At 34.1% G+C, this 25,779-nt stretch overlaps 1 protein-coding gene across 6 annotated transcripts in view; it reads left to right on the top strand.

Annotated features, from left to right (window-relative positions):
• PDE1A (phosphodiesterase 1A) overlaps nt 1-25,779 on the top strand; it is a 321,345-nt gene that overhangs the window by 267,405 nt on the left and 28,161 nt on the right. For all 6 annotated transcript variants that reach the window (XM_055122320.1, XM_055122318.1, XM_055122319.1 and 3 more), the window contains 4 exons: nt 9,125-9,225; nt 18,251-18,376; nt 23,299-23,400; nt 23,502-23,622. In XM_055122320.1, the coding sequence (XP_054978295.1) occupies nt 9,125-9,225; nt 18,251-18,376; nt 23,299-23,400; nt 23,502-23,622 (450 nt within the window). The remainder of the gene's footprint in view (nt 1-9,124; nt 9,226-18,250; nt 18,377-23,298; nt 23,401-23,501; nt 23,623-25,779) is intronic.

Genomic DNA, 25,779 nt, shown 5'->3' with positions numbered 1-25,779 from the left:
ATTGTCACATGAAATAAAAAGGTGATAGAAGAGATAAAAGAGTATCAGAAAATATGTATAATTCCTATTCCACTAGCTTCCATAATATGCATCACCTTCAGTCTTTAGATTTCAGAAGTTGCAATCTCCCTATTGCCAATAAAAGAGTGTAGCTATGGGTTTCAGATCAATTAACAAGAACTCTCGGGGCTCACAAATCCTTAAGACCTTATTCATCACTATATGCCAACAATCCAAAGTGATATTTGCAAAAGTGACATTGAGGTGTCAAAACATGTAACAAGTATAGGACTTTACAAGTTTATTAAAGTTAAAAACTCATTATTTCATTTTTCAATGAAATTACAGTTGTTTACTACACACAGAAATTTTTTTTATTGTTATTGGCCTAGAAGTGTCTCATATAGGGACTGAAGAAATTATTTATCCGTCTTTGTCTCCAAAGTGGTACAGATCCTTCAATGTTTTGGGTTCAGAATCCAACTTCTGCTCCATGTTCCAACTATCTTTTACTCCAAAACAAGCAACTTCAAATATTTGTAGCTTAAAACAATAATAAATAATTATCTCTCAAGAGTGTAGGACTTGACAAGTATCAACTAGAAAGATCCTCTGGGGAGCTCTCATTCGACTGGATCAGCTGGAAACTAAGGCTGAAAACATCTGAGGAGAACAACTGGGAACAAAGTCCATGATTAAGTCACTTACATGGCTGGCAGCTGATAATGACTAATGGTTTGGAAATAAGATGAACTTTTAATAAATTTGGAATTTATTGTTGGAATTTCATTTCAACAAAATATGCATACTATGACAAAACTACAAAGTAGTATAACCTAAATTGCAGTTGAGTACTACTGTAGGGAAAACAAAAGTCTCACAAACCTTCACTGATGAAACCTTCTAGAAAGCTAAACTATGTATTTTGGACTTTGTGCTTTGTGTTTTGCTCTTTGAAGCTGAGTCTATAGACCCACCCTCTTAAAATGTGATCTGACCCTTGGATCTGACCAAATGCAATTATGATTCAATTGGCCCTTGATTGAAGTTTACTCACCATTAATTCCAGACTTCTAGGTTTATATTTATAGGAGAAGGGAGGGGTGGGAAGCTAGATGACCCCAATTCTGAGTGAAAAACATCCAAAAATATAGCTTAACATCATTGAATATCTTTTTAAAAAAACTAAAACAACCGGGCATTTAATTTTTTACACTTATATCTCTTTGTAGCACATGTGTGAGTACACACACAGAAACTCTTTGAAAGATTTTATTTTTTTTTTTTGATTTACTAAGGTTCCATTGCTACAGCTGTTTCTCAAACTCTTTGCTTTCATTTGGTTTGATATGCATGGCAATTAGCGTGCAAAACAAAGCGCCTCCTGACAGCTGCAAATGCTGCTATTCTTTCAAAAGTTGCTTTAGGTCTTCCTGGTCAGAATTGCTTGCTTTTTCCTCTCTGATGCCTTAGTTCTAAAGTCGATGGGGAGGTGGTTTCATCTCAAGTGTTTGCCATGTCTTCGTTCTGAATTCGGTGGTATTAGAAAAGTAATAACTGAAAATTTAAATACTAATGTTACCCTGAATTAGAAAGTCAATTCACTTGTTTCCTCAGAAAAAAAAAAACATGGAATAAGTGATGCCTCCTTTAGTATAATAAAATATCTTCTTACATTATAAAGGCATATAGAGAAGATAGATGCCATTTCAGACTGGGAGCTGATATATACCACTTTATATCATCAAAAGGGTAAAGAGAACCAAATAAAGGTCATCATTTCAGCTTTAGAAACTATCTCTGTTCTAAAGGTGACACTGAAGAAACTTTACTCTCTACTTGTGAGGAGGGCTTATTTCAGTATATAACAAGTCATCCAAACTTAGCTGAACCAGTCTAGCATGACTCAAAAAAAATTGAAATTTAAGTAAAGATTGTAATTTTTTAGAAAGCTTGCTTGGCAATCATGAATATAATGTCATTTTAGCAGGTTTTGTTTGAAAACTTGTTTCTGATTTTATTTATCCTTCAAAAAAACAAGTTTCAGTGGACTCTTTATACATTCATTATTTTGGTCTTTATAAATAAGGATAGTGAGAGATTTATCCTTGCTCAGGAATAGAAAAATACATTTAAACTAAAGGGAATAATAGAATATTTTGGTAGATACTGAAAGAAAAGCAAAATTAATTTAGGAGTTTACTCTTTTGTCAATATTAACTTGAATATCAACTGGATAGTTTTGAGTAAGTGATTTTACAAGTTTTTCTTTTAATGGAAAAAGTGGTAATAGGCTCATATGTGTGAATGTGTTGACTCACAGGCCAAAAAATAGAATTATCTCATTAAGGTAAAATGAAATTTGATATTAAATTTGATATTAAAAGATAATATCACTTTTAGCATTTTAGTTAATATTCTCTAAGGTTGGTCTTAACAGTGTGACATTTATGGTACATGCCGGTAGTAACTCAAGACAATTAGGTGACTAATACAGCCTGTCACTTGTGAAATGTAATGAGTGCCACGGCCTAAAAAGGATTGTGATGATGTCACTGTCCTTCTGCTTGTTAATGACATGTTGTATTTTAACACATGCCCCCTCTCCTTTCTTCTCTTTTATTGTCACTTGATTAGCTTGTAGCACAGTCACACAATGATGTTTTACAGCAGCTCAATCCATTTACTAAAGGCAAAAGTTTCACCAAGAGTTGCCAACTACTCCAATGTCTCTCTTATTTATTTATTTAGCCATGAGCCACACGTCACATTATTCAGGAGCACCTCCCAGAACTATGCTTGAGGGTTGCTTATGGCTGTACCAGAGAGGCCGTGCTAAGCCAGGGACTGAACTTGTGCTTTCTGGACACAAATATGCTTTAAGACCTTGAGTAATCTCCCATAAGCTTTGACAAGGATAACTTTCACGTGAGAACTCCTGGTACTGAGTTCTGTCTAATAATGAGTGAGAGAATATCATTCTTTTGGGACAAATACTCTACTTGCTATCCCAGAAGTAATCACCCATACTCTACAGTGACTCAAGTTCTTTTATGACCTACAGACGATTTGCCACGATGTCTATTTTCTACAAACTGCAGTGTGTGAAAACTCTTTTTTTTTGTATATGACTTCTCAGATAATAGTTTGTAATTTGGGGGTAAGTGTAAGTACTCAAAATAATATAGCATAGATATGTTTGAAACCTTTGTTTTATTCTCTCTCATTGCCTGTCTCAGGTTTTTTTTTGTCTCTAAAATTTGTTTGATAATACCAAAAGTCTTGTGGATTAAAATGTGATACCATAAATGCAAAGTTCCTACCTAGATTCCAAGACATAATAGCTATTAATGCATAAATAACATTAAAATACATTATATTAATGCAAGTATAGCTATACTACTGTTAATATATAGTAATTTGTACTTGCTTTTTATATAAGGTAAAGTAATGGCAAGCTATTTCATTCTATTCAAAAGGACAAAGGAAAATGAAATGTCAGATTCTATAAGTGAGACTAAAAGGAATTTTTTTTTTAACATGCCAGGAAATAATCAGTCAGTGTGATTTCAGAAGACTGTGTTTAGCATACTGCCTGCCTTGAGTAATGCCTTTTGACATCCATGAAAAAAATTTTATTATCTGTGGAAGAAATATAAAGTTTGGAATCACACAGATTTTAGTTTGAATTATTGTTCAGATACTTGATTTACTATTTGATTTACTTCTTAGTATTCATTTTAATCTATGACTAATAAGGATAACTTTTCCTATTGAGTAACAAAAATAAGGTGGTTATAAAGAAATTAAATGATCACGTGATAAATGCATTCGGGCAATGTTATTCCGTTCTTTGTTTCCCTCATTATTGCTCATGCTACCAGTGGCGATTAGTACCTCCCTGTAATACAATTAAACACTGCCCGTTTTAGAATAAGTCTTCCTGAGCTACTCTCTAGACATCTTATAGTTTAGCTGAAACACAAGGTCTGCAGTGATCATGAATCAAAAAAATCCTAAGGTATATATTAATTATCCTATTGACATTGAGGAAAAATAGTAGATTCAGTTTTATTCTCTTTGATTTGTCTTTTGGTATCATCTACAAAATTAGTAAATTTAGCTAACTTTTTGAATAATCTATGAAGTTGCACTTTTTTTTGAATAGCATTCTCATTTTATGAGTATAAAATCAACTGGCAATGAAGTTAAAATTTACATCAAAATTCTGCTCTACTAATATCAAATAGATTTGATTTAAGTGTCTAGTCTATTGGATCTTCCGTCTAAAACTATTTTATAAAATGCATTTTCTTATTAAGAGTGTAGACTACAGTATGGCAATAAATAAGAGATTTATGTAGGAAGTACTATTTATAGAAAATAGAGATTAATGAGAATAAAACCAGAAAACAATCATTTTTAATGAGGTAAACAATTTAAACATTTATGAGGTTTATTATATTATTGAAGCTATTTAGTATTTTCTAATTTAATATTTTTTATTATTTAAGCTTTATCTCTGTATTATCATGATAGATACTGAATGTGACTATTTTGAAATCACAGTTCGGTCTCAAAATAGCAAATAACCCATAAGAAATACTTAAGAAATATAAGCAAATCTTTAGGAATAAGATTTTTTAATGTACAATCTTTAAGGGGACAAAACTTTAATTGATTTAATCTAATTGCTATTTAATAGTGTTTAATTCCACAGTCACATAGAGACATACATTTGAGCCTAAAATTGAGCCAATTTAGCCTATAATACAGGCCATATTCATTTTTGGCCTCTTAATGAATCACAATTACGCTTACCTATAAATAAAAAACTGCTGTCAATTCTATTTGATTCTTAAATTTATTTCTGCTTCAATTATCCAATTATTGTAGCATTTATATTCTTAAATTGAAAACATTAAAATATTTTAGTTCTGTGTTATTTTGTGGATTTCACATATTTAAACAACATCTTTAAGATAATAGCACTGTAGCACTGTCATCCCATTACTCATCAATTTGCTCCAGTGGGCATCAGTAATGTCTCCATTGTGAGACTTGTTGGTACTGTTTTTGGCATATTGAATATGCCATGGGTAGCTTGCCAGGCTCTGCCATGCATACAGGATACTCTCACTAGGGAAACTCTCATTAGCTTGTAGGGCTCTCCGAGAGGGAACCCAACCCAGGTAGGCGGCGTGCAAGGTAAACGCCCTACCTTCTGTGTTATCGCTCCAGTCATAATAACATAGCTAAATGTCATTTATTCTGCATTTTGCTACATGATAAGACTTTTGACATACACATGAAATGCATACATAAAATTTTCTAATTTTTAAAATAGTTTTAAAAATAAATTGATCACTAATCTATTTTTTATGGCAATTGATACAAAGAGAGTAAATAATATTTGTTTGAGGTTTAGCACTGATTTTTTTTTTTTTTTTTTTTACTTTTACACCCGGCGATGCACTGGGGTTACTCCTGGCTCTGCACTCAGGAATTACTCCTGGCGGTGCTTGTGGGATTATATGGGATGCTGGAAATCAAACCTGGGTTGGCCAGGTGCAAGACAAACACTCTATCAGTTGTGCTATTGCTCCAGACCTAAAGAGTGATTTAAATCTAGAATTGTCTGACAATAAAGTCTCTTTCTATTATCCCTACTATATCCTCTACTATAAAACTAGTCAAATTCTCATCAGAAGACAAATATAATATTCCTGTTTTGTATTAAATTCTATGGTAGTTATATGAAAAGATAAAAGATTAAGACTATTCCTCTGTCATTTATGAAAATCTTTAATTTTTTCTCCTATAGTTTTGCCTTTAATCTTTTATATTTGTCAACACTAATCAAGATGGTCTATTAAGTTTTACCCTCTTCAGATTCATTTTACTTTATTCTCATATGTTTACATTTAATATAAAAGAGAAATTGTATATATATGTATATATGCATATATAATTGATATAAATATACATATCTCAATTGCGCAAATGTATTATAGGCAATTCATTTCCCATTTAGGTCTCAAAAAATCATTGTATCTTTGTTCTTTATATTTTGAATTTTTTTCCAACATGGCATTTACTTACCAGTCTTTGTACGTTCATTTTTTTAAGACTTAATTGAATCACTGTGAAATAGACCCTTACAAAGCTGTTCATGATTAGGTTTCAGTCATATGGTGTTCCAATACCATTCCTTCCCCAGGACCAGAGTTCCCAGTTTCCCTCCCATCACCCCCCCACCTGGCCGCCAGCTTCCCTCTATGGCAGGCACTTTTCTTCTCTCTCTCTCTTTCTCCCTCTTTCTCTCTCATCTCTCTCTCTCTCTCTCATTCACTCACCCATTTGGGCATGTGGTTTGCAATACAGATACTAAAGGTTATTGTGTATATTCCTTTACTGTCTTTTAACACTCAGTTCTTGTCCACCATGATCATTTCCAACTATTATTGTCATACTGGTCCCTTCTCTACAATACCTACCCTCTGCCCCATATACTCTTGTGGTAGATTTCAATCATTGATCAGTCCTTCTGTCCCCTGTTTGCTCTGTCCTTGGATATTAATCTTATACTATATGTTTTATTCATGGAGTTGTGTATTGTTCCTTCAACTCTGAATGGGAGTCTAGCCTACTTTATTCTCACCAATAAACTATTCATGGTAAGACATTTATGTCATTAAGTTTTTTTCACTATATCCCATCACTGTCGTCAGGCCCATAGAGTTTTATTTGATAAGTCTTCTGTAGATCTAAGGGATGCTCACTTGCATCTGTTCTTATTTGATCTTTCTGCTTTCGGTATTGAACATCTATCTATAGATTCATTGTTCTGATTATAATATGTATTGTAGTCTTTTTTATTAGGGTCTCATTTAGCTGGCACCCTTTGGGCTTCTTGGATTCCTGATGCCTGCATTCTCCAGCTCTGGGAACTGCAGCAATGATGTCTTTAACTGTTGCTCCCTCATTGGGGTTGCTTCCTTGTCCCTCTGGTACTCCCTCTGGCTTATAGAGTACTCATAAGGTTTGCATTATGTTTCTCTATTGCTTTGTACAAGGTCGTTATTTCCAATGTCAGGGATAGGACCTCGGATAGCAAACTCTGAAGCAGTTTGTATCCTCCATTTCTCCTATCAAGCATCAGCTATTAACTGTGCCCTCTAACAGAACTTTTTAGAACAATGGAAAAATTTCTGCAACCATACTGTTCTCTTTGTAACCACTTGCTTCATCTGAGTATTGAGCAGCTAAAATGTGACTATGTTACTTGGGAAATTAGCACTGTAGCACTGTCCTCCCATTGTCCATCCATTTTTTGGAGTGAGCACCAGTAACATCTCCATTTGTTACTGGTTTTGGCATATAGAATACAACACGGGTAGCTTGCCAGTCTCTGCCATGTGGGCAGGATATTCTCAGTAGATTGCCAGGCTCTCTGAGAGGGGCAGAGGAATTAAACCTGGGTCAGCCGCATGCAAGGAAAAAGCCCTACCTGCTGTGCTATCACTCCAGCCCTACTTGGGAAATCAGTGCAATTTTTTTAATTTTTAATTTTTAAAATTCCATATGGTTACAATATCACATATGCAGTAAATGTGCTCTGCAAAATGTTAGTGTTGAGTGACCTCATTCCCTAATTTGCCTAAGTAATCACTGTATCACTGTTATCTCATTGTTCATCAATTTGCTCAAGTGGGTGCCAGTAACATCTTCATTTGTCCCTGTGCTGTGCTAATGTAGCCCAATGGCTTCTGCTCACTCAAGGAACATGAAGAGCACGTTGTTGATAGTGTTTCTGGCATATCAAATAAATCACGGGTAGCATGCCAGGCTCTGCCGTGTTGGAAAAAGAATAAATAAATAAAAACTAAAATAAAAATAAAGAGGTTGCGCTCCAGGAAAAATTTTGTTGCTCTCTTTTGGGAGCTTTGTTTTATAGTCTCTGGATCTTGGCCGTTGATGAGATTACATGGCCCTGGGCTGAATTTGTGAATGTGACTGCCAAACTACTGGAAAACTGGGGATCTGGGTTATGGAGACCCAGTATCCATTCGACCAGGCTTGGAAATCTCAGCCACGGGTCTTGCATACCTGGGTTCCTCTGCCGGTTCCTTCATGGATGAGGCTTGTCTGAGCATCTGGAGAGTGTCCTTGAGCATGGCTGTGGCTGGGTTCTGGAGGTTTTTGGCTGCTGGGGCTCTGCTTGGGATGGGGAGGGAAACTCAAAGCCCCTCTCCCCAACACGAGAAGGCCCTAGTGAGGACAGCCTGGCATGGGAGCAGGAGATTCTGCATTGCCCTTTTCTGGGAGTTTTGTTTTTTACTTTGTTGTATCCAGGACCTGTGGCTGAGATCTCCAAGACTGCTCAGATTGGGACTGGGCCTCCTCCACCCAGATTCCCAGTTTTCCAGTAGTTTGGCAGCCACACACACAAATTCTCACCCCCGCAACCATGTAATCTCATCAATAGCCAAGATTCAGCACCTAGATAATAGCAAAGAAAAAATTTGAAGCATCCAATCATATAAAAATGGTGAATGCATATGAAGTGGGTGGTCTGAATTATGTAAGGATTCTTTTATTGTTATTAAGTTAAATTGCACAGTGTAAGACTATATGTGTTATGAAAAGAAAATAGTTAAATTTTTGAAAGCTCTTCTAAATATTTAAGTACAAAATATATTTTAATTTTCCCTGATGAACAATTTGTTCTCAACTCTCATTATGTTGAGCAAAAGACATTTTAATGGTGTTTATCTGTATATTAAAAACATCATTGGATTTTAATAGATTTCAAATTGCTAAAACTGGATTCAAAAATTCTGTCAATTTTTCTCTTAAGTCACAGAAAATTGCTCATTTTCCAAATAACAAGGTAAATTATAATTTTTAGCTTCTGTCATCAACAACATTCATTCAATGACTATTGACCTTATGAATCACCCATTATATACAATTAATAGATGTGAAATAGGAAAAAACACATTAAAGTTGATAAAAAATAGTTTCATATGATTTCTAGTGCTAGAAACAATGAAAATATCTTTTAAAAAATTATGAGGAGACCTCTGATTTAAAATATAATGGACTTTCTTTCATTTACTAGCACTGGCTCACCGAACTGGAAATTTTAGCAATGGTGTTTGCTGCTGCCATTCATGATTATGAGCATACAGGAACCACAAACAACTTTCATATTCAGACAAGGTAAGTTAGTTCTAAATTAAACTGGAAAACTTTTTCATGTTACTTATTTTTTTTAAATTTTTTTATTGAGTCACCATGTGGAAAGTTACACAGTTTTCAGGTTTAAGTCTCAGTTATACAATGCTCGAACACCCATCCCTTCACCAGTGCACATATTCCACCACCAAGAATCACAGTATAGCTGCACCCCCCCCACATCCCTAGCACCCCCCCGGCCTGTGTAACTAATAAATTTCACTTTATCTTCACCTTACTTTGATTACATTCAATATCTCAACAAAACTCACTATTATTGTTTGGAGTTTCTCCCCCCTAAAGTCCTAAAGTCGGATCTGCTGAAAAGGAAGCATTTGATAATTTGTTTTCCATTGCTGAGAATGAAGAGCTATGAGGTTGAGTGGTCGCACTAGCAGCCGCACGGTTTTGGATTTCTGTATTTTAGTATTTTAGTAACTAAGTCCAGAGAAATATTTGTCAGAAATTGCATCATTGCAAACTTGTACTTCTCAGCTATTTTATATTTCACATATGAATGCAATCTTTCTATGTCTGTCTCTTTCTTTCTGACTCATTTCACTCAACATGATACCTTCCATGTTGATCCACTTATATGCAAATTTCATGACTTCATGTTTTCTGACAGCTACATAGCATTCCATTGTGTAGATATACCAGAGTTTCTTTAACCAGTCATCTGTTTTGGGGCACTCTGCTTTTTCCAGATTGTGGCTATTGTAAACAGTGCTGCAATGAACATAGAAATGCAGATGTCATCTCTACTACACCTTTTTGCCTCTCCGGGATATATTCCCAGGAGTGGTATTGCTGGATCAAATTGAAGCTCAATTTCTAATTTTTTGAAAATCGTCCATATTGTTTTACAAAAGGGCTGAACCAGTCAGCATTCCCACCAGCAGTGCAGGAGAGTCCCTTTCTCCCCACATCCACGCCAACACCGGTTGCTTTTATTTTTTGGGATGTGGGCCAGTCTCTGTGGTGTGAGATGATATCTCATTGTTGTTTTGATCTGCATCTCCCTGATGATTAGTGATGTTGAACATTTTCTCATGTACCTCTGAGCCATTAGGATTTCTTCTTTGGGAAAGTTTCTGTTCATTTCATCACCCCATTTTTTGATCGGATTGGCAGTTTTCTTCTTGTTGAGTTCAACCAGTGCCTTATATATCCTTGATATCAACCCTTTATCAGATGAGTACTGTGTAAATACCCTTTCCCATTCTGTAGATTGTCTTTGTACTTTGGTCACTGTTTCTCTTGAGGTGCAGAAGCTTCTTAGTTTGAGATAGTCCCATTTATTTATCTCTGTTTTCACTTGCTTGGCCAGTGGCATGTCAGCTTTAAAGATACCAGTGGCTTCAATGTCGTGGAGGGTTTTGCCGACCTTGTCTACAATGTACCTTAGGGATTCTGGTCTGATGTTGAGGTCTTTAATCCATTTTGATCTGACTTTTGTACATGGTGATAGGTGGAGGTCTAAGCCCATTTTTTTGCACCCAAATATATGATCATCTAATCTTTGATAAGGGAGCAAGAAATGTGAAGTGGAGCAAAGAAAGCATGTTTAACAAATTGTCCTGGCAAAACTGGACATGTTACTTATTTTTATGAATATTAAAATGATAATGAAGCTGTCGGCAAAATTAGATGTAATTGATTTGAGTAAAATTCCTTACACTACAAATCTTTAAATAATTGAATTTTATTTATTAAGGATATTGTATATATTTAGGGGCATATTTAGCAATTCAAGGAATCTAAAAATGCGGGATAATTTTTCTCTGCCCAGCCCCTACGCAGTGAACCATTACACAAGTCAGATTTTAACTCCAAAAAAAAAATTGAAACATATCTTTTAAAGTATCAGTTTGGTGTCATTATGCATTTGTGTGTAATAAAAATTAAGCTACTGAGAAAATTATGAAAAAAATATTATTTCTAGCTCAGCATGAAGTACCAAATTTTAAATAGCAGGAATGTGAGTTCAGGTTTAAATAATGGTGATGGTAGCACCTATTAAGTCCAAATACTACAGTGGAGAGTAGTCTACTATATCTGGCCATTAAAAACCACCATATATTGATTAATTCACCTATCAGACATGTATTTTCTCATAGATTCGCAAACCAGAAGTTCAAGATCAAAGTTTCAGCAGGGTTGTTTTTTTCCTAAGGTATCTTTCCTTGACTCTAAGTGACTATCTCCTATTGTGTAATCATATGAATTTTGTTTTATATATATACATATGTGGGTGTGTATATACATATATGTTCATATTGAATCATAGTCCCACATTTAGAACCTGTTGTAAATTTAACTCTTTACATTTATTTTCTAAGGTACTAGGTCTTAGGCCTTTATTACATAAAATTTTGAAAGAACATAATTAACTCCAAAGAAAGAAAGTGCTCTAAATTCCTTTTCGATAAACAGATATCAGTGCCTGCACAGGAGAATTTGGTCTGTGATTCATCAGTATTCAAGTCTGAAATTTCTATTATTTCTTTAATAGAGATACTTAGGAAAAAGATTAAGTTAAGTGTCCAGAATCTCTAGAGAATCACTAGAAATCTCTATATATTTGTTAGCTAAAACCAAACAGAAATATTAGTCTATCCATTTAATTTTAAAAATAATATACTTAATTATTTCAGAGCAGGGTTAGGGTTATAGGAAAATTGAACAGAAAATAGTGAATTTACTTCTATCCTTCATCCCATTTCCATTATTAACTTTTTGCATTGGTTTGGGACATTAGTTACAACTGATAAGTCAAAGTCTTTATGTTAATGGTCACTTATTTACGCATGTGTTATACCATGCGTAATAATTTATATTCACAATTAAGAAATGATACACAGTAGTTTTACTACCTTAAGCATTCCCTACACATCATAATTTATTCCTCTTTTCTTTCTCTTCTTGCAACCACTGATTTTAATGTGTGAGATTTGTCTTTTTCAAAATGTCATATGACTGAAATCACATAAGATGAAGCTTACATAGAGTTTTTTGGGGGGAGCAATATATACAAATCCTTTAGTCTTTTCATGACTTTTTAATCTTACTTTGTTTCATTGCTGATTAATGTTTTATTATGTAACTGTTCCATAATATATTTCCAAATTTTGGCACTGAGAAATTAAGTTTGCTATAAACATGAGTATGTGGGGGTTTGTATGGTTTATTCAGATTAAAAGTTTATAATCTTTTTAACTGGATTTTTGAACTGGAACTTACGTAGGACAAGTGTTTAGGAGTTAAGTAATTTGTTGCCAGTGAATTATTTTCTTCTTTGAAAGGTAAAAAGATAATAAATAAATAATAAATGGCTACAACAGAGCGGCTCTCTCTAATGTGTTAGTTCATTACTACAGTTAATTATTACTTTTAGTTTTCAGTTTTTACCAATATCTGACAACTAAAAAGCCTTAATTTACTTAAGAAGAAAAGGAGGGTTAGCATAGTAGATATAGTAGAATGGGTAAGATACTTACCTGGCACAGAGCACGTAGCCAAAACCAGGTTTCCTGAGCAAAGTCAGGAGTGATCCCAGAGCAAAGAGCCAGGAGCAAGCTTTTGGTTTTGGGTGTAAGTTTCCTTATCCAAAAAGGAGAAACAATGAAGGACATGAAAATTAAAGAAGAGAAAGAGGAAGAAAAGAAAGATACAATGAAAGAAGGACGGGAGGAATTCACTCTCCCTGGTATTATATTATGAAACTCTATATAAAATGTGAAAGTAAAGTCAGAAGATAATACAGAGAGTAATGCACTTGACTTGCATGCAGCCCACCATGGACATGTATTGATCCCCAGCAACACGTATGGTTCCTAAGCACTGTCAGGAGTGGTCCATGAGCACAGAGCCAGGAGTAAATCATAACTCCAGGTGTGGTCTAAAACCAAACAAAAAACAGTTTAAAACTTAAGGAGTTGGAGCAATAGCACAGCGGATAGGGTTTTTGTCTTGCACGCAGCCGACCCGGGTTCGATTCCCAGCATCCCATATGGTCCCCTGAGCACTGCCAGGAGTAATTCCTGAGTGCAGAGCCAGGAGTAACTCCTATGGATTGCCGGGTGTGACCCCCCCCCCAAAATAAAACCTTAAAAAGTGAAGACAACACAGTGTTTTCTTGTTTTCTTATAAATGTACACTGGAATAAATTATTTAAAGAATGTATTCCATGAAGAAACTAAAAATTTTGTAAACAAAAAAATACAATGACTACAAATCCAGTAATACAACATAGTTTTGAAAAACTGTCACTGTTGCCTAATATTCTGACCAAGGAGAAATAAGGTTGCATGTCACTGATAGCAATAATCCTACTGTTTTATATTCTTCATCATTACTTAAATTTAGAATTACTTTTGTATGGAAACCTATTTACTTGATAATTTACAATGAATTAAAAGTAATTTAGAACATAGTTTAATGCTATATTCAGATTCACACAGATATTGTTATTGATTAAATCCTTGAAAATGTAAACAAATGGAAGTAATTTCTGCTTCATGAAAATTCTAAATGAATATTACCATGGATACTAAAATGTTGCTTACAGTCTTCTTTTCTTGGTAATCAAAGACCATCTCAAATATTAAAACCATTTTGCATTCTCTGTATCTTATTGGAATTATAAGACAAAATCATCTATATTTTTCTACAACTAAATCTGGCTTAATAAAGCATGATATTGTTGCCTTAAAAAGAGACTTGCAGCAGATGATGAACTAGTCCTAGAAAAACATCCTTGGCTATAGTTGAAGTCATATACTGATGATATGAGTCACAAATTGTAGCGTTTTTCAGACCTTATCAAACTTCTATTAGTATTTTTCTTGGGTGACCTCTATTTAGTTCTGCCTTTAGGATTCCACATCTTTTCTGGTTTGGTTTTTTATGTGCAACCTTGCACCATGTAATATTCATTCAATGATGAAACACATTCAGTTTTTGTTTTCCTTTTTGGTCACACCTGGTGATGCACAGGGGTTACTCCTGACTTTGCACTTGAATTATTCCTATATGGGATGCTGGGAATCGAACCCAGTTCAGCCTTGTGCAAGGCAAACACCGTACCTGCTGTGTTATCTCTCCAGCCCAACACATTCAGTCTTGACTCCTCTATATGCTACTCACACAGCAGGCTCTACTTACGCAGTAATAAAGACATACTAGCAGCAGGGGGGTACATTGGTTGCAGGAAATGTACAATGGTGAAGGGCTGACTGGTGTTGGAACATTAGATGACTGAAACTCAATCATGAACAACTTTGTAACTATATATCACACAGTGAATCAGTTTATAAAATTAAAAATATAAATTATATGATGTTCAAACAACAAGAAGAGATGACTTTGCTTGTGAATTTTATTATCCTTTAAGTACATTATGACTATTCTCTTTAGATTTTGAAGATAAAGTACACTTGCAAGTATATTCCATGAGACAAAAATCAAAGACATCTCTCTCTCACACACACACGAACATTTATAAGACTTTACACCATATCTATAATATACATGGATGCAATAATTCTCAAAAAATTAACATATTAGTAAAGATCAACAGTGCATCAAAGGAATCATACATCAAGATGAAGAGGATGAGAAATTTATTCCCGGGGATTGTTCAATATATGCAAATAAATTCGTGTGGTATATTATAACCAATAAAAGAAAAATATTCTATCACTTGTTGCTGAAAAATCACTTTAGATGATCCTGTATCCACTTATGACAAAAATCTCAATAAAAAGGACTTAGAAGAAATACATCTCAACCATCGTAAAGCCTAATACTATAGGGCCCAAGCTAATATAATACACAACTGTGAAAAAACAAAAGTGTTTTTCTTTTTTTTAAATTTATTTATTTTTTTATTTAGTGAGTCACAGTGAGGGTACAGTTACAGATTCATACATTTTGTGCTTGTTTTTCCCTTATGCAGTGTTTGGGAGCCCATCCCTCCACCAGTGTCCATTCTCCACCACCAATGATCCCAGTATCCCTCCCACCCCCAGTCCCATCCCCCCAACCCCAACCCGCCTCTGTGGCAGGACATTCCAATTTGTTCTCTCTCTCTCTCCTTTTGGGCATTGTGGTCTGCAATAAGGGCATTGAGTGGCCATCATGTTCGGTCACTAATCCACTTTCAGCACGAATTTCCCTTACCACGAGGGATCTCCAATCACATTTTAGGTGCTTTTCTTTAAAATAAAGAATAAACAAGTCTATTTAGTTTTACTTCTGTTCAATTAGAGAATTTAGCTTACTTCTGTTCTATTAGAGAATTTAGCTAGATCAAATAGACATTAAGAAATAAAAGCTGTTAGAAAAAATGAGGTCATGACGTTTGCATATAAGTGGATCAGCATGGAAAGTATCATGCTAAGTGAAATGAGTCAGAAAGAGAGAGACAGACATAGAAAGATTGCACTCATCTGTGGACTATAGAATAATAGACTATAAGACTAACACCCAAGAATAGTAGAAATAAGTACCAGGAGGTTGTCACCATGGCTTGGAGGTTGTTCTCTCATTCTGGGCAACTCAGAGAAGGGAACACCAAGTAAAATGTGGTTGTTGGTCATGTGGGGGAAAGATGATGCGGGCCAAATATAGACTAGAGACTGAACACAATGGCCACTCAACACCTTTATTGCAAACCACAACACCTAATCAGAGAGAGAGAACAAAAGGGAATACCCTGCCATAGTGGCAGGGTGGAGTGGGGGGAGACGGGACTGGGGAGGGTGGGAGGGATGTTGGGTTTACTGGTGGTGGAGAATGGGCACTGGTGAAGGGATGGGTTATCAAACTTTGTAAGGGAGAAACATGAGCACAAAAATGTATAAATCTGTAACTGTACCCTCACGTTGACTCACTAATTAAAAATAAACTATTAATTAAAAAAAAGAAATAAAAGAACTCCACATCCAAAGAGAATTCAAACTATCATTGTTTTCAGAAGATATGATAATATACAGAGGATATTCTAGACTCCCTTTTTAAAATCTATAAGAAAACATTAATGAAAGCAGTAAAGTAATGGTATAAAATCAGCATACAAAAATAATTTGAAAGAAGGAATGAAAAAAATCCCACTAACAACTGTTTAATAAAATGAAATACAGAGAAAGACAGAGAGTACAAGCAAAAAGCACAGGAGTTAAGTTTCTTATATTGAACTTGGCTGGCTCCACTCAGATACTCAGCATCACAGATGGGTCCCAGAATACCAGCAGGAGTGATCCCTAACTGTAGAGTCAGTAGTAAACCCTGAGCATTACTGGATGTTATCCCCAAAACAAAAAAAAGAATCAAATACTTAGTAATCACTTTAACAAAGAAGATGATATGTTAAAGTAATCACTTTAACAAAGAAGATAATAAGATAATAACAACACAGAAACTACATGATGTATTAAAATTATAAAACAGTGGGCAAGAAATATAGTGCAGATATTAAAGCACATGCCTTGATTAGAGCCAATCCTTGTTCTATCCCCAGAAACACGAAGAGCACCTGATCACCACCAAAGGTCACTCCTAACACAGAGCTTTGAATAGCTCATGAGCACTGCTGGGCTCAACCCAACACCTCCAATTATTAAAAAAACAAAAACAAAAACTTAGCAATTAAAAGATATAAAATAAGACATTTAGAGATGAAAAGATAGTGACAGCTCCTGAATGATGATAGAGAGGATTAATATAATTAACCTGCCCATATATGGAATTAAAAAAATGATTACTTTGTATTAAATAATAAAAGTGTCTGAATAACTAGGGCAAACTGGAAGAATAAAAGCAAAAATTTAAGACCTGAATACAGATATTTGACAAGATTTTCATAAATTATAAAAAATTAAAATCAATACTGAACAATAAATTTTGATACAAAGGGAAAATAGTATTTAATACTAAAATTAATGGAGCTAGAAATTCATAGAAATACATGAGGGAGAAGCCATATAAAATGGGCACATGCTGTATGAGTGTATAATCCAGTATATGAGTATACTGGAGAAAGTAAGTTATTAGTAGTTGTCACATGATATGGGGCTAGGATGAAATAATAAAATTATGGAGTATTCGAGGGCAATAAATATTACTCTGTGAGGGGCTGGAGCAATGGCACAGCGAATAGGGCATTTGCCTTGCACGTGGCCTACCCGGGTTCGATTCCCAGCATCCCATATGGTCCCCTGAGCACCGCCAGGAGTAATTCTTGAGTGCATGAGCCTGGAGAAACCTGGTGCATCACTGGGTATGACCCAAAAAGAAAAAATAATTACTCTCTGATAATATAATTGTGGATACATATCATCATACATTTGTTGATTTGTTGAAACAATGGAACACATAACAGGATATCCTGATATAAACCACATATATTAAACTATAGATACAGATTATCTATACTATTAATGTGTCACTGAATGTCAGCCAAATGTTCCACCCTCTTCTGAGAGATGGTGATGGGATAGAGAGAGGGAGATTATGTATGTATGGAGTAGATATTACATGGAAAATCTCTATAACTTCATTTCAATTTTTCTAGTAATTTAAACCTGTTCTAAAGTATGAAGGCTCTTTTAAGTTCTGATACACATAAAAAGGAACATGAAAACAGATGGAAAGGTGATGGGTTTGTTGATAAATATTACAAGATAGTCATTTTGGCTTGTTCTTCAAGCCAATGTTCTCCCTTGAACATGTATCTTGCTTGCTTGTCTCTATGTAATTTCTCCTTAACATATTTGCACTCTTTCTCTCATCCCACATATTTCTGTTTCATTTGAGAACTATAAAAATAGTCCTTAAAAAGTTACTGTATAGTAAAAAAAATGAAAACTAGGTATTTGACATAAGTTTAAATATTAAGTTACAGGACTCTTTCTCTAAAAAATCTTGGAATTTGAATTATCTCTTGTTTAGACCCATGAAGTTTAAAGAAAGTCTATACTATACTGTACATTTAATTTTTGTTTCTTAGGTCAGATGTTGCCATTTTGTATAATGATCGCTCAGTCCTGGAGAACCACCATGTGAGTGCAGCTTATAGACTTATGCAAGAAGAAGAAATGAATGTCTTAGCAAATTTAACCAAAGATGACTGGAGGTGAGTCTCAGAGGAAAACTAAGGAAATTCTATTTCAGGAAATTATTGTATTATGTGACTTCAAATAAAGAAAATGTATGGAAGCTAATTGTTTACTAATACCACAAACTCAGTTCCGTTGACTAAATAATGCCGAGAAAGATTATTCCCAGAGTAATTTGTTCATGAGCAAGACAGTGTCAGCGTGGATGTGAACGATTATCAGGCTGATCAAATATTTTTAGCCATTCTAGGCAATCTATGAGATCATATACCACATAATAGATTTTTAAGTATAAATAACTTCTGTGTATCTTAAACACAAAGTTTTGTGTTTGATGTAAATTAAACACAAGATTTAATTATAAATGGTAGGGACAAATGGAGACTTTACAGATGCCCACTCAAGTAAATCGATGAACAACGGGATGACAGTGATACAGTGATACAGTGATCGAATGTAAGATATTACTTTCCCCTGTATTTATTGAGGCACCATAATTGCAATATTATTTATAGTAGTTTCATGAATACGCTGACCCAACACTACACCCACTACCAGAAAGTTCACTTCCTACACTTGTATAAGAAATGCCCCTCCTATTAACTCTCCACTCCTCTCACCCAACAGGTTAACTCATTTCTGTGGACAACTCCAGTTCTGTTTTTGGCTATTTGTTGCTCCTTTAATATATATCTTTATATTCTATATATGATAGATATTATTCTGTATCTGCTCCTCTTACTGATTCACTCAGCATGGTACCCTATGGTTATACCTACACATTAACAAACTGTATGAAATAAAGTTGCTTACACTGCATACTATTCCATTTTATATATACCTCAATTTCTTGATTCAGTCATCTGTAGCTCGGTCGTTTCCATATCTTGATTGTTGCACTAAACACTACAATATACACAGGTACACTTATATCCTTCCTAATTGATATTTTTCGTTTAAGATAATATGTCAAGAGGTGGTTCTTTTTTTTTTTCCTTTTCTGTTTTCAGTTTTTGTGCCATACTTTTTTTTACTATTCAGTCTGTGCTTAACAATGCTACAGATATTTGCCTATTAATTTGGTGGTAACTTACCAAGTTGTTGTTGTTTCTAAGAATAATTATTTCGAAGAGTTTTCTGGTGGTCTTTAGAGCTTTCTATGTACATTATCATTTCATCTGCAAATAGTGATAAATTAGCTTTTTTCCAATTTTAATTTCTTTTTCTGGTATGATTGATTTTGATTTATTTTTCCAATTTTGATTTTTTTCCAATTTTGATTTCTTTTTCTGGTATGAGATCCTTTTGATTTCTTTTTCTGGTATGATTGCAGTGGCTAGAAACTTCAAAATTATGTTGCATGAGAGTGATGAAAGTAGGTATCTTGTCACATATATTAATTTTCAATATATGGAATTCAACTTTTAAAATGAAAAGATATCACTATTTGGGGCAAAACACTTTAAATACATCAAAAAGACTCAGATATCAAGAGAATACTTAAAACAATTTCTCCAAAGCATCTACTTGGGAGAAAAAAATAGAATAGGACATGGAAATGTGACATTTACTGACACATTGGAAAAGTAAAATGCACCATTACCACGCAGCTTCATCTTCCCTTTTTAAGTTCTTGATACTTTGGTCAACAACATTTTCTACTTTTTACTTTAGGGCTGTAAAATGTATCATTAAAAATAAAGGTTATTCAGTTAAATACAAATTTTAGGTAACCATAGAAAAATAGTCTGTGTCTTTGATTTTGTCTATGGGATATACTGATTCTTTTTTTTTTTTTTTTTAAGAAGACCCTTTAGGATCAGAGAGATAGTAGAGAGAACAAAGTGCTTGGCTTGGTTACAGTCAACCTGGGTAATATGGTAAGGGTCCCATGATCACTACCAAGTGTGATCCTTGAACATAGAATTAGGAGTAAGTCCTGAGGACAGCTTTTTAAAATAAATAAATAAATAAATAAAATAGATTAAAATTGCCTTATATTTAATAGTCAGCTAATGGGTTGAAAAGATTACCAGCGAATTGTAAAGATAAGGAGTATTTAAATAAAAGAAGTGACATGGGTCAAAGAATAGGTGATAAATAAATCAATAAATTACAATTTAAGATAACATATTTTCTTCTGGTTACTTTTCTGAATATTTAAGTCTTTCTTGTTTTTCAAGGTCACTTTTCGCAGCTGTAGAATGTGCTAATGTGCTTGCTTTTTATGATTTACATATATTCTAAGCTATTGAAAAGAGACATTTTGTTTTATGAACCCTGTTTAGGCTTTTCATTTTATTCTACAATGAACAATAACTCAAGATTTTTAGGGTGAGTTATAGAATTTTAAAGTGCTCCTGTGAAGAATAGAAGAGAAAAGATAGAAACATGCAAACAATTTTGCAAATATTCTCTAAATTTAAAAAGATTTATTATTTACATATGAAATATAACTTCTTTCTTCACCAGCAATCATTATTACCAGGGTAATGTTTAGAGCATTTTATTTGTTTCTTTGAATTAATCTTTTTCTCCTCAAACTTAATTTGTTGTTATTTTAATCTTATTTCTTCTGTTATGGTTTGTTCTTTAATATCTTGAGCATTTTATTCTAATGAGTTATAGTAGTGTATTGATTTCCATAATTTATATCTATAATTAAAGTTTTCACAGAATTTTAAGAAGCTCTATAATGTATAGACTATAAAATTTAATAAACCCATGATTATTTCCCAGAAATTACAAAATATCCTTTTGCTAGTATAAACTTGATAACACTTATTAGTCTCTAGAATAAAAAGTTGCTTTTATGGACAATACAGTGAAATGAACCCAAAACCTCATACATTCCAAAGAGGTTCTCTATTACTGAGCCACATTCCTGTCAGAGTAGCTTTTGAGAGACTTTCAGATTTTCTAGTTACTTATCTTTTAATTTAATAAATAAAATCATTTTAAATTTGGGCAGGAAAATTTATCAATAAAAACAATTCTTTTTTGTATTATTTAGCCTCTTTCATTGATGTGAGATTATTATTGATAATATCTAGCATTTACTGATCTATATGTTAAACAAAGCATGGTGTATTTATTAAAATTTATCACTTTCATAAAAAGTCTTATTTTCCTAATTTAACATAAATCTTTTGATTTTGTTGATCCTGCAATATTTGTCTCTTCATAATTCCAATAAAATACTATTTTATTAGCTGTTTTAAGTATCCTTTTGTCTCAATATTTGAATAAAAGTATCTTAACAAAACCATGAGATTTTGGAGCTGGAGCAATAGAACACTTGGTAGGTTGCTTGCCTTGCCTGTGGGTGACCCGTGGACCCGTGTTCAACTCCTGGCACTTCATATGGTCCTGGAGCCCAGGACTGATTCCTGAGTGAATTTTTTTCTCTCTCTCTTTTTAATTTTTTTTTTGCTTTTTTGATCACACGTGGTGATGCACAGGGGTTACTCCTGGCTCTGCACTCAGGAATTACCCCTGGTGGTGCTCAGGGGACCATATGCTGATTCCTGAGTGAAGAACCAGGAGTAAACCCTGAGCACCACCAGATGAGGCCCAAAATACAAGAACAAAACACGTGCGTGCACGCGCGCGCGCGCGCGAGCACACACACACGAGATATCATGAGTAAAGAAGTTTATGTTTATGTTTCATCTAAAATGTAATCGAATTAAGTACTAATAATTTGCAGTACAATATTTTATTTTTAAGATCAAATCACATGAGCATACTATCTTTAGATAAAACATCTTTGATACAAGATTATAATTCAAATTTACCATAATTTTAATTTACTCTGCTGAACATGCCATCAAATGTAAAATAAAATATTATTTCCAGCATTATTGTACTTTATCTTCTCTTTACCTACCAGTAACAAATCGCAGCATATACAAGACTGAATGACAGTTTTTACCTAGGCTTTCTGCTGTGATCACTATATCTAAAATGGCCCAAGTGACAGCTTTATGAGCAGGAACTCTATGAGTTGAATCTAGTTGAATCTACCTCTGCTAAGACTACCTATGAGCAAAGGACACAATCTTCTCTGTTGGAGAATAATAATGCCTTTCATGGGATATTTAGGAAGGTTAAACATCTCAATATGCATACAATGTACCTAGAACATTGCCTAGTCTGTGTCAATACAGAAGTGTGCTGATATTGTTAATAGGAAATGATTCACTTAGCACAGTTTTTCTTTAAAATGTTTTAGTGGGTGGAGAGATAGTACAGGAGGTAAAGTCTGGTTTCTGGCATCATAGATGTACTCTGGGCACTATCTGGAGTGACCTCTGAGCACAGAGCCAGGAGTAGCTTCTACACACTTCCAGTTGTGTCCAAACCTCTACCCCCAAAGTGTTTATATACATATACATGTACATATATATACACACACATATATATGTGTATGTGTGTATATACTGGGTTCAGAGAAAGTACAGGTGTTCATGTACTTGTTTTGTACATGGCTGGGTCAAATTTGATTCTTAGCTCCGTATATGATCCTGAACACTGCCAGAATTGATCTCCAAACACAGAGCCAGGAATAAACCCTGAGAACCACAGGGTGTGACACCCAAACCACACAAATAAAACAAATAAAGTCTGGCTCCTTCCAATAAGAAAGATAGTATTAGGAATTGCAGTTGTGAATGACAAGAGTTTTGTGCTTGAGAAGGAAGATAAGATAGAGATGTTAAATAGCACCATTCTTGCATTCTTCAACTTCCTAGATCTTTAAGAGCTAAATGGTGAATTAAGTTGAACTTTTATGAGCACTTTTGTACTTTCAAATGATGACATCTTTTGTGCTCATATGCATTAAGAAAAATTAAATTTTATTAGTGATATTTAAGGGAATGTTCTGTCTGAGAATAATCAAGGGCCAAGTGAACTTTTCCTTTTGATGACTCCACAGGGATCTTCGGAACCTAGTGATTGAAATGGTTTTATCTACCGACATGTCAGGTCACTTCCAACAAATTAAAAACATAAGAAACAGCTTGCAGCAGCCTGATGGGTAGGTGTTCTTTTTATCATGTTAAATCTGGGTTTAGACTCGGAAAACACTGACAAGGAATACTTTGGTCTGATTACTTGAGCATATCCTTGACATAACAGGATCGACAGAGCCAAAACGATGTCCCTGATTCTCCATGCTGCAGACATCAGCCATCCAGCCAAATCCTGGCAGCTGCACCATCGGTGGACCATGGCACTGATGGAGGAGTTTTTCCGACAGGTACCTTTTTCATTTTCTGTTCAAAGGCTCTTGGAAACACTCTGCATGGAGTCACATACCTGTTTTGTACAGAAACATATGCTTGTTGACTTCATGTCAACAACTGGTCACAACTCATTCTTGGAACTTTGGGCAGAATTTGTTAATATTTTTGGATAGAATTATTTTAAAATTCAGAGTGATAGATAGTACAGCATATGGAGTGCCTGCCTTGCACACGGCAAGAAGATTTAATCACAGGCACCCCATCTTGAACCCACCAGGAGTCACTCCTGAACACAGAGCACAGGAAAAATCTCTGAGCACCACCAGTGTGATTTGAAACCCCAAAATGTATGTTAAATTATCCTATGTTTAGAAGACAGTCAAACTTTTTATCTTAGATATTACCATTCTTAGGAAAAAAAAATGAGTTGTTACGAGTTGTAACCTACTATTAGGTAAATTCTATCGTGGAAATAGCAAATAATTTTCATGATAAAAGGGGAAAGAAAGAATCTATATTATTTCTGTGATTATAATTTAGTGACATATTTCATAGTTTATAAGATGACATATTTTTTAAGCTGAGTGAACAGGGTCTTAACAATAAAACTTTAGCAGGATCAAAAAGACAAAAAGGTACATACAAATGGAAGAGAAGATTTAATTTTGGTATATGTAGGACCTAAATTAAATATCCTTTTATACATGATGAATGGCAATAAATGTTGTAACAGAACTGGCCAAAAATTTTAACCAAAAAAAAAGACATAAACCATTGACACTGGAATATATCTCTCTCTTTCAACATATATTTTATAACTTAAGCTCTCCTATGATCAAAATCCCAGATTTAGGTTATTTTAATTCTTAATTCTAATCTCAATTGATAATTTAACTGAAATAGTGTGAATTCTATATTTTTTTTCAAAAAGAATTAATACAAGTTTTATTCAAATTCTTTCATAACATAGAAAAGGAAACTATAGTATATAATCAGGTAAAACCGGACAAAGACATTGCAAAGTTAGAAAATTATAAACCTTTTCTGTCATTATATATTTTATTAGTGATTTAAACAAATAAGTAAAGAAATTTTACTGAGTTAAGAAATTATCTTGGGGGCTGCAGTGATAGCACAGCCGGTAGGGCGTTTGCCTTGCAAGTAGCCAACCCGGGTTCAATTGCCAGCATCCCATCTGGTCCCCCAGCACTGCAAGGAGTAATTCCTTAGTGCAGAGTCAGGAGTAACCCCTGTGCACTGCTGGGTGTGACCCAAAAAATCAAAAAAAGAAAAAAAAAGAATTATCTTTAATAATTCCCAGTGAGTCTTGAAAATTACTTTTTAGAACTTTAAATAATATCATTGTTCATATTATTTCTGTTTTGCTGATTTTAAACAAAAAATACCTGATAGAATCATAAAAGTAATAAATTCAATAAAATTAAACTCAGATGATTTTGAAATATTTCAACCAATTCTGAAATTTTCTGAAAGGTGACTGATCTTACTTAATAAAGTTTCTAACCGACAGTGATTTTTGACATGTGAATTTCAGGGTAAAGGAAAATTGTGCTGTAAGTCTATTTAGCTTTTCTGTCATTTTCAAGGTCTGGTAACACAGTGACTCAGATATCTGAATATTAGATTAAAATATAATCAACACAAAAAAGGTCGTCTTGAAATAGGTACTGCATCATGATAATTAGAATATTTTTGTGATCTGCATTTTTTAGATTGTATTACTTAGAGGTGTTAGGTTTTTGTTTTGACAGCACTCTTGGTGGGCAATGATAAGCATTTTGATAATCCCAGAATGTTCAGAAGCAACTATCTTTGCTTAAATTTCCTTACATATTAGGCAAGAGAGTTACAGTCCAGCAAAGAGAAAAAGACATGCTAATGTGGACTGATATGAAATATATCTATTTCTAATAACATTGCTCATCTCTTCAACTACAACAACCTACTATATAACATATTGATTTAATAACTGAGCTCTTAGTAATGAATCAGACTCCAGATTTTTGCAAGTAAATGACATTCTTATTCAGAAACATAGATTTCACAACAGAAGAATGTACTATTAAATGTAAAAGTGAATGAGATTGTATTATAAATGAATATACTTTATAGGCAGGTCAACGAGGTTTTTATTAAACTTTTGCTAAAAT

This window comes from Sorex araneus, chromosome X (assembly GCF_027595985.1).
Source record: "Sorex araneus isolate mSorAra2 chromosome X, mSorAra2.pri, whole genome shotgun sequence".
NCBI lineage: Eukaryota > Metazoa > Chordata > Mammalia > Eulipotyphla > Soricidae > Sorex > Sorex araneus.
The sequence above is the reverse complement of the archived record's forward strand: the minus strand, read 5'-3'. Positions and strand labels throughout refer to the sequence as shown.